The sequence below is a fragment of the Enoplosus armatus genome, chromosome 1 (genome assembly GCF_043641665.1).
Source record: "Enoplosus armatus isolate fEnoArm2 chromosome 1, fEnoArm2.hap1, whole genome shotgun sequence".
Lineage (NCBI taxonomy): Eukaryota > Metazoa > Chordata > Actinopteri > Centrarchiformes > Enoplosidae > Enoplosus > Enoplosus armatus.
The window spans coordinates 7,078,713-7,092,136 of NC_092180.1; the positions used below are offsets into that span (position 1 = coordinate 7,078,713).

The window sequence follows — 13,424 nt, forward strand, 5'->3', positions numbered from 1 at the left end:
TTTATTTCAGTCAGAAGTGCTAACATCTAAACTGATTTTGATCATATTTGAATCAGTTTGAAAATATGAATGATTTTTTTATGGTTGGAAAGATCAACTTTTACATCTGCTTTCTGTTCAGTCAGATAAATACAAAAATTATGATTCTCACTTAAAAACCTTCTCGGACTTAAAACACCCAGGAACACAATGTCAGATAGAATTTAAGAAAATGGTCTCGAATCAGTGTAAAACCTGCAAATCTGCCAATCCATCATTTTGATTTTATTTTTTCACATGAATACAACAGCAAAACATATACGCAATTAAGTCTAAATGTTTTGTTAGTAGATTATCTAATGGCAAATAATAAACAAAGTCACAACTCCACAGTCACTTTTTTGGCATTTTAAAAAATGCTTGGGGATTTTTCAATGTGAGTGTGACATCTCACCTGTGTTTTGGCCCTCATGAACGGAGCACTGACATTGCAGATCTTCTCATTCCTCAGTTTGTCCTCAACGTAACACTCTATTTTGATGTCAGAGTTATCCTGGATCAAAAATAACAACAGATTAGATTTTTAACACAGTACTGGTAGCTTAAATGCGGCATTTATCTAATCTCATCTGCTGATGAAACCCAAGACTCTTTTCACACAATTCAATAAAATATGTTGTCATCACAAACCGTATGAAATGAGTTTGGGTGATGACAATGTACCTTGACTATGAGGCTAGAGAAGCGTAGATTGGGTGTATAGGTGATATTTAGGCGAGCTTTGTAGGCGTTCTCTCCTTTGTTCTCCAATCGGACATCCACCACCATCCTCCTCCTGTTTCCCTCTAGAACCCGCAGAGATCCCTCGCTCCCTCCTTCACTTAGATGACGGCAGAAAGCACCACGAGACTGTACAGGCTGCGCACAGAACTGACTGGGAGGCAGGGAGGCAGGGAAGTGACAGAGCAGCCGAGGATCAGTTTTATTCTAAACGGACGTGTGTAAAATGTAGTATGTCTGTCTATTCTACAGTATGTGTCTGTGATGAATCTGTGTGTAGTGCCTACCTTCGAGTCATCAGGTCAGTCATACTCTGCAGGGCCAGGTCAGGTATGCAGCGGTCATCCTCGTCACAGCCGTTCCAGAAGGGCAGCTAGCCAAAGAGACACGCTTTTGTAAGTCAAAGAAACTACTAATCCTTTCCTTTCTATATGCACTTCGATAGAATCAGACGATAATTTATGGGAGTGCATTTTAATAACTTGAGAGCAAAGACAGGATAAGATGTCAGATTGTCTCTCACCTCAGTTTTCACAACAGTAGGCCAGCTGTCATCTAGAACTGGTCCGTGGTCTGGATCTTGTAGCCCCACTTGCACAGCAAACACTATGGGCCTTGCATAGTCTGTGGTCTCCTAATATAAAACATTAAATTCAAAGATTAGCCTGTGGAGGTGGAATTACTCTATCACGGCACTTTATCTAAGGCATTCAAATATTTTTTGCTTTCAAAAGGTTTACACAATGTACAAGATTCAGAAATTCTCAAAAGATATTATTATAATCGCATTTTAATGTGCAGTGTGTGTTGGTTTTGACCAATGTGGGAGAGCAATATCGACAAGGATACTTTAAGACTGAGGAAGCTGACTGAAGTATGTTCTGCTGAAATTCAACATGTTAAAACTGGACTCTTTTTATTTAATAAAAATAACTGAAATGAATTATTGTCAGTACAAAAAGTTCAAACGAAATCAAAAGAACAAATAGAATTAAAGCCAATTATCTCATTGTCACCAATGTCTTGAATGTGACTTTTGCAACTCTCATCACGGGCCTCACCATGACGTGGAAGTAGATGTGTTCGCAGGCCTCTTCTCCAGGAAGGAGGGTCAGGTTTTGAGGCTGCAGCTTGTTTGCGTTGTCCAGTACGGCCCGGGGATTGAAACGTCTCTCCGCAATGGAGACATTATATTTGATCCCTAGTGGGTGATAGGAAGAGTTAAGAAACTACACGTCTATGTGAAATCGTAGAAAAGATACTATTCTACTTGTGTTCAAATGTTTCTAAGATCAATGGGCTTCTGTTCTTACTTACGCTGATGCAGGCTACTTGACAAATGGCAGCAACAGGCTTTGGTAAATGACATCACTGTAGCTATGCAATGCAATATTAGCTTGACTCTGAACATATGATGAATGTGTGACCAACATATACAAGAATCCAAACCCTCTGGTTTCAGTACTGAGTCACTTCCAAGCCACATTGTGTAAGAGGCTTTCCATTTATTGCCTCGTGTTTTCATGCCACGAGGAAAAAGGCTGAACTTGTTGAACGTGTTTGGGGTCAACTAGAGAATTTCCGAGCAGGAGAAATCCCAATGCCTTATGCTAAAGATCTGGGCAGATAACGGATACTAAATTTGAAGCTTTTCTCCACTTTCTACCACATTATAATTATCAGTATCCACTATTCTAAAAAGGTGTTTCCCTTTTTTGATGAGAGAAACTGTGATTTAAAAAACAAACAAACTTCTAACTTGGACTTTCGCAGTTTTGAGAGCTATTGGGCTACACAGCAACATTTAACATCAGTACATTTCCTCTAATTATCCCTACAAAGGACGTCTAAAAAGTAGTTGAGTTGAGTCCTCCAGGTGACACCACTCTCAAATACTGTCAATACATATTTCCATAAATAAGGTTAACTTGAGAGGTATAGAAAAAGAACAGTTCCATTTCATACAGCAGACCACAGCGAACTCACAAACACCAGCACATCTGCCATGCATTACTAGCCAGACACGACAATGAGAGGAAAATTAAATGAACGTGTTCCACTGTATGCAGCCATGGAAGACAAGATAACTCCCTCTGTTCCTCCTCCACTCTGTTTTGGCACATCTGATAGATTTGATAAAGATGTCCGAGGGTCAAAAGGTTAACTCAAAACACGCTCCCCCGCACCTCTGCGTCCTCCAACGTGATATACAATGAAACTGGACCCCGCCATCACATCTCTTAAAACAAATTGTGAGCAGAGAAACCCTGCGGTTATATGCAGGTGGGCTACTATCAGTGCCACAACACCCATCTGCAGGATTGAGTTGTCTATGAGCTGTCACCACCACCAAACCATTAGAAACAACTCTCTTTTTTAAGTCGAATAAAACAGATGACTTGTAGATGCATTCCAACCAACTTTCGCACAACGAAAGGAACATTTGATAGCACCAGTGTGGTTCATATTTACCAGTTTTCATGCAGCAGCATTAGCTTTGGCAGAGAAACAGCAGTGAGATCAGAATCTCTTACTGCTAGTAAAGAAACATTTTGCTTTGGCGCCACTCTGAATGGAAGGAGCCATCACAGTTTTTACAGGAAGCCGCATGTTGAAAAGTCTATTGGAGCCATGACATGAAGGATATATATATATGTATGAATATATATGAATGCCTTTTCTCACTTGAAACCAACCATGTTTCATCCTGTCATGTACCACAGTCCAAACAACAGCCGAACTATATTGCAAATACGGATCCAAAATATGAATTACTCTGCTCAAGTGTATTGGTAAAAATGGTCTGTTAAATGTTTGAGAATATCCAGAGGTTTGACAATAAAGCCAGCAGTGTAAGCATCATTTTGTCTCAGAAGCTAAATATGATTACGTGTTCCACATTTAAGAAAAACATATGTTTTATTTTCTTAAAACTTGTTCTGTAGATTTGACAGGATGTAAAAAGAAGTAAAATTAACTTCTTTACCAATAGCTGAAATAGGGTTTTATGAACTTTGGGAAGATGCCAAACATCAGGAAAAGACAAGCGGAGGAACTCGGAAACTTTACTGAGATGCTTCCACAGCAGCGGATTATTTTTGCTGGCTTACCAATTTCCTGTGTGGGAGGAATGGCTGTCCTGGCAGTGACGTTGAAACATACAATGGCTGACATACAGGTCACGTCTTTGCCACCTCTCTGACAGTCCTTCACAAAGATGTTGACCTTACTGGGCTCAAACCTGACAGTGGTATATATCCGGACAACACTCTGTGACCTGTGAGGGCATAAAGGTGTTACAGATGAAGCCAACCAATGATCTTTGAGACTTGAATATTTCTTTAAAATGTAAGAGGGATCTCTTTAAAGAGTTGAGCCCATCTCGTACTTTTGCATAAAATACTGCAATAACTGTCTTTTATGTCTTTGACTACAGTATTATTTACTGGGTGAAATACTAACCAAAGGAGAACAGCAGCACCAAGAGAACCTACTGCCAGGTCCACTGAGCCATCATTGTTCATGTCCATTGTGCCATGGATACTGCGACCAAAGTACTGAAGGCCAGGAGCCAAATCTGCTGCTGCTATCCTCTGAACAACAGACAGAGGAAGAAATCTGAATAAGGATCATTATTACAACAACCACAGCTCACAATAAAGTCACTATCAGAGCAGTCATATGTGCAATTAAACTGTGACGTTAAAGTTTTTGGAAATATAGTAAGCAAATTTAAAGCCATGATAGTAAATAGAAAATCATTTACTCAAGAATAAAACAAGTTTCTTTCATCACTCCAAAATAGCATTTCTTAAAATATATTACTATTCTTGCCAAAGGGCCAAAAAGAGTTTTGTGTTACATATGACATTACTTCAAGAACAAAACTTTTTGTGCCTTTCTAGGGTTTGTGTGTTTTTGTATGTTTTAGCCAATTTACTGCAAATACTATATTTTACATTACTACCAACCATTTTCTGAAGCATACCATTAGCTTATGTTCACTGGAACTAGCCGCTTGCATTTAAATCAGTATTGTCATGTTGGCTGCCTCAGATGAACTTATTTTGCACATTCTGTCAATTTCTCATGCCTGTCTGTCACAAATCTCTACTGTCATTGCAAAGCCTTTTACTGTCCAGTAGCTGCTCCCGATCTCCACACCCACCTGCACACCTGCCCTCTATTCCCTCATCAGTCACTCAGTATACGCAAGCCCCTTTTCCCCTAATCTTTCGCTAGTGTGTGCTCTGTGGCCTTAGTGTTCCAGTCTTTTGGTCTAGTCACCTGCCTGTCTCTTCATGACTTCTGCCTGTTCCCTGTTTTCGCCTGACCTGTTGCTCCTTGTCAAGTTAACGCTTCACACATCTGGCTACAGATAAGTATAGGATGACACTTACTTGTAGCAAGTTGTGTCTGCAAGTTGGTTTCTTTTACCATACTCAAATGAACATCAATCAATGGCTACCTGGAAGGTGGTGAATCAAATGAAAACATATGGTATGCTTTGGAAAATGATCAGCAGTAATCTATAGTTGGTAGGCAAAAACAGACAAATACATTGCCTGTCTTCTAACTGTACTTTTTGCACATCTCCTACCTGTTTATATTTGCGTAGTATTCTGTTGTGCTGGCTAAAGAAAACATAAATGGCCCCTTTGTGGTCATCTTCCAGTGGGGCTCCCACCACCAGGTCGTTGAAGCCATCACCGTTCAGATCGGGGACAGGAGCAAGCGATGAGCCAAAGCGAGCGTTCTGGCCACCATTATGGATTTCCAACGCCCCTTCAAGGATGAAACGATTCTGAGGGACGAAGGGAGACATAATGGTGCTAAAGCGTGTGTTGTCACACAAAGCATTACACAACACAACATTAGCTTTCGGGGGGAGTCCCAGACCAGGAGATCTGGCTGCTCATCCCCATAAAATGAACTGCAACAAACAGGGTCAGTGAACAAAAACATTTTTAAGCCACAACACAAGATGAAAAGAACCTTTCATGTATTTCAAAAGCTTGACTCTCCTCACTGACATCACTATGTCCATTAATGTCAGTAACTGAAATAAACGCTGCATCATGAGAACTATTAACTTGGGTCTTATTGTTTTGGCTAATATACTAATACTGTAGGTTATCATGACATTGTACTCACACTAGAAACACCTTGGAACCAATGAAATGTGATCTTTAAAACTGAAAAAAAAGTCCTGTGTTTCATTTAGACTTTTTACATAACTTCTCATTTTGTTCGGCTTATCACTTGCTCCAGCCAGGTCCCACATTCCACTGTAAAGACAACCGCAGTGTGCATGTTGGACTGGTGCATCTGGGTAATCACCTTTAAAGTTAACCTTTGTTTGGGCTTCACAAATAGGGTTCAGATTTGGCTGAGGTGTGTATTTCTTTGGTTTCATTAGTCTCTGTTGTAGTATTTGTGTCTGCTATCTCTAAAGCGTTAATGTTTATATACTCTATAATATATATTATATTTTATGTATTAGCTTTTTGGAAAATTGGTCTTTTGGCCAAAACTAAACTACACTGTAAGGGAAAAAAATCTCTCCAAAATCAACCCCGCCAGGAAATTGCAGCAAGAACAGAACATTCACTTTCGTTGATGTAGCTACCAGTTTCTGTTAAGACCCCCATTTTCCAGAGCTCATATTTACCTCTGCCAGATCAACAACGGAACTCACTGCCTGAGCCTGATCGATGCATCAGTATTACTACAACCAAGTAAGTCAGAGCGTCTTATGTCAAAAATACTGAATTTGAAAGGGTTAATGTTGGAAATAGCTCCTAGAAAATCACTCTCAGCATGCAAACACTCTGATACTTCAACCAAAATGTGACACGCACATGCATAGACAACATACAGAAAGCCTTTACAGTATGAATACATACACAAATAAAAGCTGTGCAGGACAAATGCTTTATTGAAAACAGAAGCACATGCCAAAAGGCCATTTTTCAAAATAGCACATATACTGTATGTAAGTCAGACAAAGTCTCACTGTATGTCCTATCTAGTAGGCAAGTCTATGCCTTCTGGCAGAGCTCAGTTTTCTAGTCAAAGGTCTGATCTGTTCTTCAAATGATCTGTCATCCATTTATTTTGATGTCTCATTACAAGACCAAGGAAGAGATTGTTACTCTCCATCCAGCAGGGTTTGTTGTTTCAGTTATCTCTAAACCATCTTTAGTCAACTAATCATGTTTCAGTAAAAAATAACAAACAAGATTTGTCATCTTTCCTCCAATCAAACGAAGCGAAAGATAAAGTTTGGATCAGCTTCTGTGTTTTCCACATAATCTTTTGATTTTGCCCTTTTGAACATCTGGCAACGAAAAACGTGAGGAATTTTACCTCTGGGTCATAAAAGAACTAAAGAACGGCGTATAGCTTTAGTGTATTTATTTGAAGTTCTATTCTTAGTGAGTGTAAAGTCTGATGGAAAATATCCAAGTCTTTGAAAGCCACTACCCGACTGGAAAATCCTTCAAAGACAGCATTCTGACAAAATGGAGCCAAATACTCCAGTCCATCAGTAGTCATGCATATCATTGCTCCACTTGGCATCCCAGTTCATAATATAATTTAGGGTCGGCAGACGAAACATGAGATCACTTGTTTTTTCAGTTGAATAAATGGGAAGGGAGTTGATTTAGGAAGGTAACTTTTACTTCTCGGCTACCTGATGTGTGCGTGTGTGTGACAAAGTGGGAGATTGATAGAGAAATGGGGAGAAATATATTCTGTGCTGTTTAAATTTGAAACATATGGTTTGTGAGGAGGCCATGAAGGGTCACAACCAGTCTGCGGTGGCCCAGGAGTAAGTTAAAAGTGCAACTTCTTTTTGTGTTAGAAGTGAATGGAATTTTATTTTGGACCAGCTGCCAGACTTTAGGCAACTTTATTTAGCTTTGGACTTGGTCAGAGCCCTCGGTGCAAAGGCAGCTCAGAATCAGCTTGTCATTGATTATCTGCACTTATCCTGTACTTAGAATAATTTCATTTTCATTCATTTGATCTGACTGCATCCCAACTATACCACCCATACATTTCTGATAAGACAAGACATCCCTCTCATACAGTATTAAAATGAATGAGACACAGGAAAACATTCGATGGTAGATAAACAAGACAAGAGTCCACAGCCACGCTAGCTGCTCTGTGAGGCTGTAGGCTCAACTGTGCTTTGAGCTAAATGCTAACGTCAGCATACAAACATACTCACAATGACAATATTAAACCAACAATAATTTCTTGGCCACTGGGGGGCAGATGTGAAAATGACATTGACATATTGTCATTATTTAAGATACGGCGAACTTGTTAGTAACATTTGCCTATAAACATCTAGCTGATGCAGAACAACAGTCCAATATTCACTCTCCTTTTAGCTCTGTTTTGGTCTCCACCAACTTCAGAGGGAAATTTCGTTTCGCTGCTAAATGCTCCACTAAGTTCACCAGCTAGATGCTAACTGTGTCTGTCTGTTGGTGCTGGGCAGGCAGTGTCCAGAGGGTTTTTAGAGCCTTTTTGATGAAAAACGACGCAATGAGAGTAATGAGAGTGAAACAAAACAATAAAGCTTTGGGCCGGAAAACCAAAACAATGAGCTAAAAGACACTATAAAGCTCCACAGAGCTGAGAGGAACTGCAGACTTGGGTGATAATTCTCTGTGGGTTCATTACTACAAGCGACACCTTTCACATACAATAAGTTATATGACCCATTGCTGATATACAAAAAATCGATTATAGCCACTTTAACATGCAAAACGTACAAACATTTCTTTTGATGTGCGGGCTTGCAGGCAGAAACATCTCTTTTTTGTCTATTTTTATATTTTGTATTTTCTGGACCAACTGACCAGCATTGCTTATGCCACACTGCTGGCATGGATAACAATTGATAGTACCATATATGCACAGTGCACCTTTTCTTAAGTCAAGTCTGCAGAATCACATTGTGGATGTGTAAGATTCACAGTGACACATTTTTGAACCAGGGTGTCCAACCTTAAATAGTTTTCCAGAACAATATTACTGTGCAGCATCTACAGCAACACCTGAATCAACCACATCATGATTATTAATTGCCCTGAACATGTGGCGGTGCTGTCCTGATGATGACAGACGTTTTTTAAAGGGTGATTTCTTTCTGTTTGTGTTTTCTTTTTGACTGTTAAACTTGGCCTGCCACCTGTGATGTGGTTTGGGCCACAAGAGATATTTAAATACCTCCTCTATGCCTGTTCAATGGCTTCAAAACAGAATTTATTATTCCAATGAGCAAGACAGACCTGGAACAACGGGAAATTTCCTTCTGTTAGAAAGAAAGTTCTCGCCTCCAAATGGTGGCTGGAAATGGGTTTAGAAGGGGCAGAATACTTTCCTGTTGAGTTCATTCTACACATCTAATAAAGTCTGCACACTGGCATGGCAAACTTCTCTCATTTGATCGCCACATTTAATCTGGACAAGGTCATGTGTCAAATGTCTGCCTGCACCATGTCAGGGTGTTAACTGTGGACCTGGAATGCAGCATGGAGTCTGGTTTGGTGTGTGTGTTACCGGACACTTATGGTGAAGTGTGTTAGAAATTACTGGGAATGTCTGGAGTTTGAACAGGTGTTGACCCAATTCTCTGTAGCGGGTTGCTTAATCCGAAACTGATTAATGTGTCATCCCTTTCTGTATTTCTTTTAAGGTTTTAGAGTTTATACTCACCAGCTCTGTCACTCTATAGATATAGACCTTTCCCTTCTCCAAGCCTCCACTGAAGAACATGGGTGCTGCCACCAAAAGGTTGTCAGTTATACCGTCTCCGTCAATATCCACAGGTGCAATCTCACTGCCATAGTAGGAGCCAATCTGAAAGAGACATATATGCATGTCAATCTAAGATCTTCATTATTTATCAATTTGAATCCATTAAAAACAATCATTAATTTAGCTTGCTATATACGCTGAAATTCTTGGCTTCTTCTCCACTGTTTGTTGAACCACATGTTGTTTGAGTTTGCTGATTTACTGATGCCCTGGAGTGGTTTAAGAACTTGAATATTGTAAGTAAATGGGGGCCTGTGTTGTGTCTGAGCAAGTGGTCAGAGTCCTGAAGGTTTTTTTAAATGCTCAGACTGTGAGAGCTTTACAGAGAAAGAGACTGATTCAGTCACTGGAGTGGATGGAACATCATCTATTGGTTTTCAGATTAGAAACATCTGCCAATAAAAAGCTCTTTTCTCAAGACTTGTGAGATCAAGAAAGTTTTCTGCAAAAAAACATCTGCTTTTCTGGATGAGCTGTTGCTGACAAGGTACAATGTAAGCTGCTGCAGGATCACTTCAGGCTTGCAGCCTGTGAAGAGTTGCCAGTTATGAGTGTAGCGGTCATTAACAAACAGAGCCACATCCCCTTGAAATGATGATAATTTTAAACTTAATGTGACTCAGACAGTGGGATTATATCCCAACAAATGATCTGATGTACACAAGTCATAGAGTTAAAATTAAAACATAAACAGTAATAGAGATTACAAACCTTCACATGCAGTGAATATCTCAACTTGCACCATCAGTGCAGTATTTTGTATTTTGCTCCGTTTTTCAGTTTATGTAATTTGGACTGTAGTAGGGGAGCAAAGTTGTTGTATTGATCTCAAATTTAAAAATGAAAAGCAATCCTTCTGGCTATAGACCTTTCCCACTGAAAAATACTGCATGTCATGATAATTTTTCTGGCTATTTTGTTTTATTTTATATATTCATGAATTGGAATAATTCTAATGCTTTCCAAAGTTAAATATACAGACTGGGTACCAAAATGTCAAAAACAGAGAGAAAGAGGAGATCAATTCCCAAATCTGGCTTAAGTAGTGTGCTAAACTGCCAGGTTTGATTCTGGTTTTTAGATCATGAAGAGATGTCCCCTGAGGATGTTTTTCTTTCTTTTATTAAGAGCTTACTGTAACTGACTACCATGTAACTTAAGTAACTAGCCAGCAAATTCTCAGCATAAAGATCACACCAAAAAGTAACACAAATTGATCTGTGTGTGATGGTGAAATATGCAGCTCTAGATCCTAGTAAACTACAGTAACTGGCAAGCTAACCGCTAACATGCTAGCCAGTTGAGAACATAGTAGTGATAGTCAGTCACAAAAGCTCTCTGAGCTTTCTATTTTCTCTGAACTGGGTCGTTTACTTCGCTCTGGCATTTCGTTCTCAGGATTGTAAATCATTTCATTCAATAAAGGGGAATGAAACAGGACACTAAGTTCACACAATGTATTCAAAAGATATGGTTATACCACTGACTCCTGTCTCATAACTGTAACAAACCATTCCTCTTTTATTAAGCAGTTTTACACTCCGACAGAGGAGGTTAAATAATAGCTTAGACTCTCCAGGTCTCCGTTCCCTCAAAGGTCTGCACTGACAAGACAGCTTGCTATTGATCAAGGACGCAAATTCATGTGTCAAAATTCACCAAAGTATGTATGTATTTTCTTTGCTCCCCTTGAGCAAATCCACTTATTGCAGCAAGTCTCTTTAAAGGAATGATTTGTTGTTTTAAATGCTGTGTGACTGGGCCTAGGTTTAGCTTTAGCTACATATTATATTTATTTATTATATATGAGTTGCTTTTACCTTTTATAAAAAATTTAATAGCCCCCCCAGTGGTAGTATCAAAAATGACGCTGTGGCAGATAACAGTGTGTGTTGCTAATGTGCTGAAAGCAACACGAAGACTCCACTGGCATTGTTTAATTTTTCTATAAAAAGCCTATGACATGAGAATAATCTATAAAATGTTACTTCATAATCACAACAAGGTCAACACTAAGGAGCTTTATAACTAACTTAGCTGCACTTCATCAGCGGTTTTATAACAATGTTTTATGACATTCCTTGTTGCACTGCGGCATTCTTCCAAAGCAGACATGAGGACTGCATCAGTGTGAAACTGGCCTACAGCTGATAAACTGTTTCTCAAGTAGTTTACAGGCTGGATGTCACAGTACCTGCTGGCCTTTGAGGGAGTGCAGGATGGTGAGGTTACCCGAGTTCTTCAGAGTGAAGATGATGACTTTGCCAGTGTGGTTAAATCGTGGAGCTCCCGCTACGAGTAGACGACCGTTCCGGGCTGACACCACAGACGTCACAGTATAACCTGGTTATATAAAACACACAAACTTCAATCTCAAGCAACAACCCTTTGAAGAGAGCAGATTGCCTCACCTGGTCACCCTCACCAATTAACCCATGTAGGATATTACTTGTGATGTTAGTAATTATCTATTTTGTACTATGGATCTGTAAATTAAGTAAATTGATTGCTTGATAGTCAAGTTGTAATAAAAACCCCAGGCACTACGCTTTCTTCCACTGTCTGAGTGTGCTAAGAGTAATTGGGCCTGACCTTTAGGTTGGATTTCAGTGATCTGCATGACTCAAGGAAAAATTGTAAAAGTTTGAGGAGTTGAAACTCAGTGAGCGGCATTCGGTTACGTAGAACTGGATGTTCTGGTTTCTCAAGTTTCTCGGATTTCTTCTTCTATTTCTTCTATTTCCTCTAAAAATTCCATTTACTCCCCGTATACTTTTCCACCTTCATCTCTCATCTTCATATCCTCTTTTTTCCCAGCTTTAACTTTTTCCCTGCCTGTCCAAAATTATGCTCCCACCTCATATTACTATTGAGTCTAGAATGGCTTCCATTGGCAGCCTGGTGGATAAGCTCAGAGACAAACCACTGATGGTATAAGCAGAGGTCTGTGGTGGTGGAGTGCGATGGGGCTGGATATGATGGGAAGCACTGGAGCAATGGGTACACTTTATAGAGATGGGTTGCAGCTAGGATAGTTGGTGTTAAACCACAGGTCTCCTACCAGGACAAGAGGATGCAAATTAAAGGCTGGTGGCCATGGGAGCAAATGCTATAAACTGTGTTCAAGCGTATCCTTCATTATTAAAATAACAACATTGTACTTTCACTGCATTTCTTCTCCCATTATAAACATGTCCATCACAATCCAGTCCAGTTAAAATAATTCATTTTTGTACTTTACAGTTCTTTAGTGTTACTCACCCAAGTAGGCACCGTGGTTTTTGAGCTCTTCGGGGAACTCCTCTGTGTAGGAAGACTTTGGAGGGACCACCTTCCCCTGTCGCGTTTCCTTCAGCACTGCTCCGTTCCAATCGTAAGCCCCGACAGCACCCACCAGAATCCCGTCCTGTACAGGAGGTGCAGTATATTTAATTTTTATACTTCGAACAGCAGAGTAATACAGAATGATCTGGTTGCACTGCCTGTGCTGCACATGCACACAACATGGTAATTACTGTATACAATGTGGATACACTCATGGAACGTAACACAGTGTGACCACCGTTTGGGAGCACAGTCTGTGTTTTTGGAGTTTCAGTCAGATTAATGATGATGTGACTCCACTTGCGGTGAAATGTAATCTTGGTAAGAGTGATGAACATAAACTGCAACTCACTACATTTTTGGATTACTTTAAAAGGATATGAAGAAAATCGAATTAAATGTATCCTTCCTTTCTCTCCCCCACAGTACATCAGATCTCTTTCATGCAGATGTCGCTACAACAGGAACATGTTGAGGTACAATAGATACAATGGTCCACC

At 39.8% G+C, this 13,424-nt stretch overlaps 1 protein-coding gene across 2 annotated transcripts in view; it reads right to left on the bottom strand.

Moving 5' to 3' along the window:
- Nucleotides 1-13,424, bottom strand: part of itga11a (integrin, alpha 11a) — a 45,991-nt gene that overhangs the window by 9,334 nt on the left and 23,233 nt on the right. For both annotated transcript variants that reach the window (XM_070901807.1, XM_070901808.1), the window contains exons 11-21: nucleotides 12,862-13,006; nucleotides 11,795-11,943; nucleotides 9,499-9,642; nucleotides 5,360-5,563; nucleotides 4,222-4,352; nucleotides 3,870-4,036; nucleotides 1,821-1,960; nucleotides 1,283-1,393; nucleotides 1,047-1,132; nucleotides 703-913; nucleotides 434-532 (exon numbers count right to left, since the gene is read on the bottom strand). In XM_070901807.1, coding sequence (XP_070757908.1) covers nucleotides 434-532; nucleotides 703-913; nucleotides 1,047-1,132; nucleotides 1,283-1,393; nucleotides 1,821-1,960; nucleotides 3,870-4,036; nucleotides 4,222-4,352; nucleotides 5,360-5,563; nucleotides 9,499-9,642; nucleotides 11,795-11,943; nucleotides 12,862-13,006 — 1,587 coding nt within the window. The remainder of the gene's footprint in view (nucleotides 1-433; nucleotides 533-702; nucleotides 914-1,046; nucleotides 1,133-1,282; nucleotides 1,394-1,820; nucleotides 1,961-3,869; nucleotides 4,037-4,221; nucleotides 4,353-5,359; nucleotides 5,564-9,498; nucleotides 9,643-11,794; nucleotides 11,944-12,861; nucleotides 13,007-13,424) is intronic.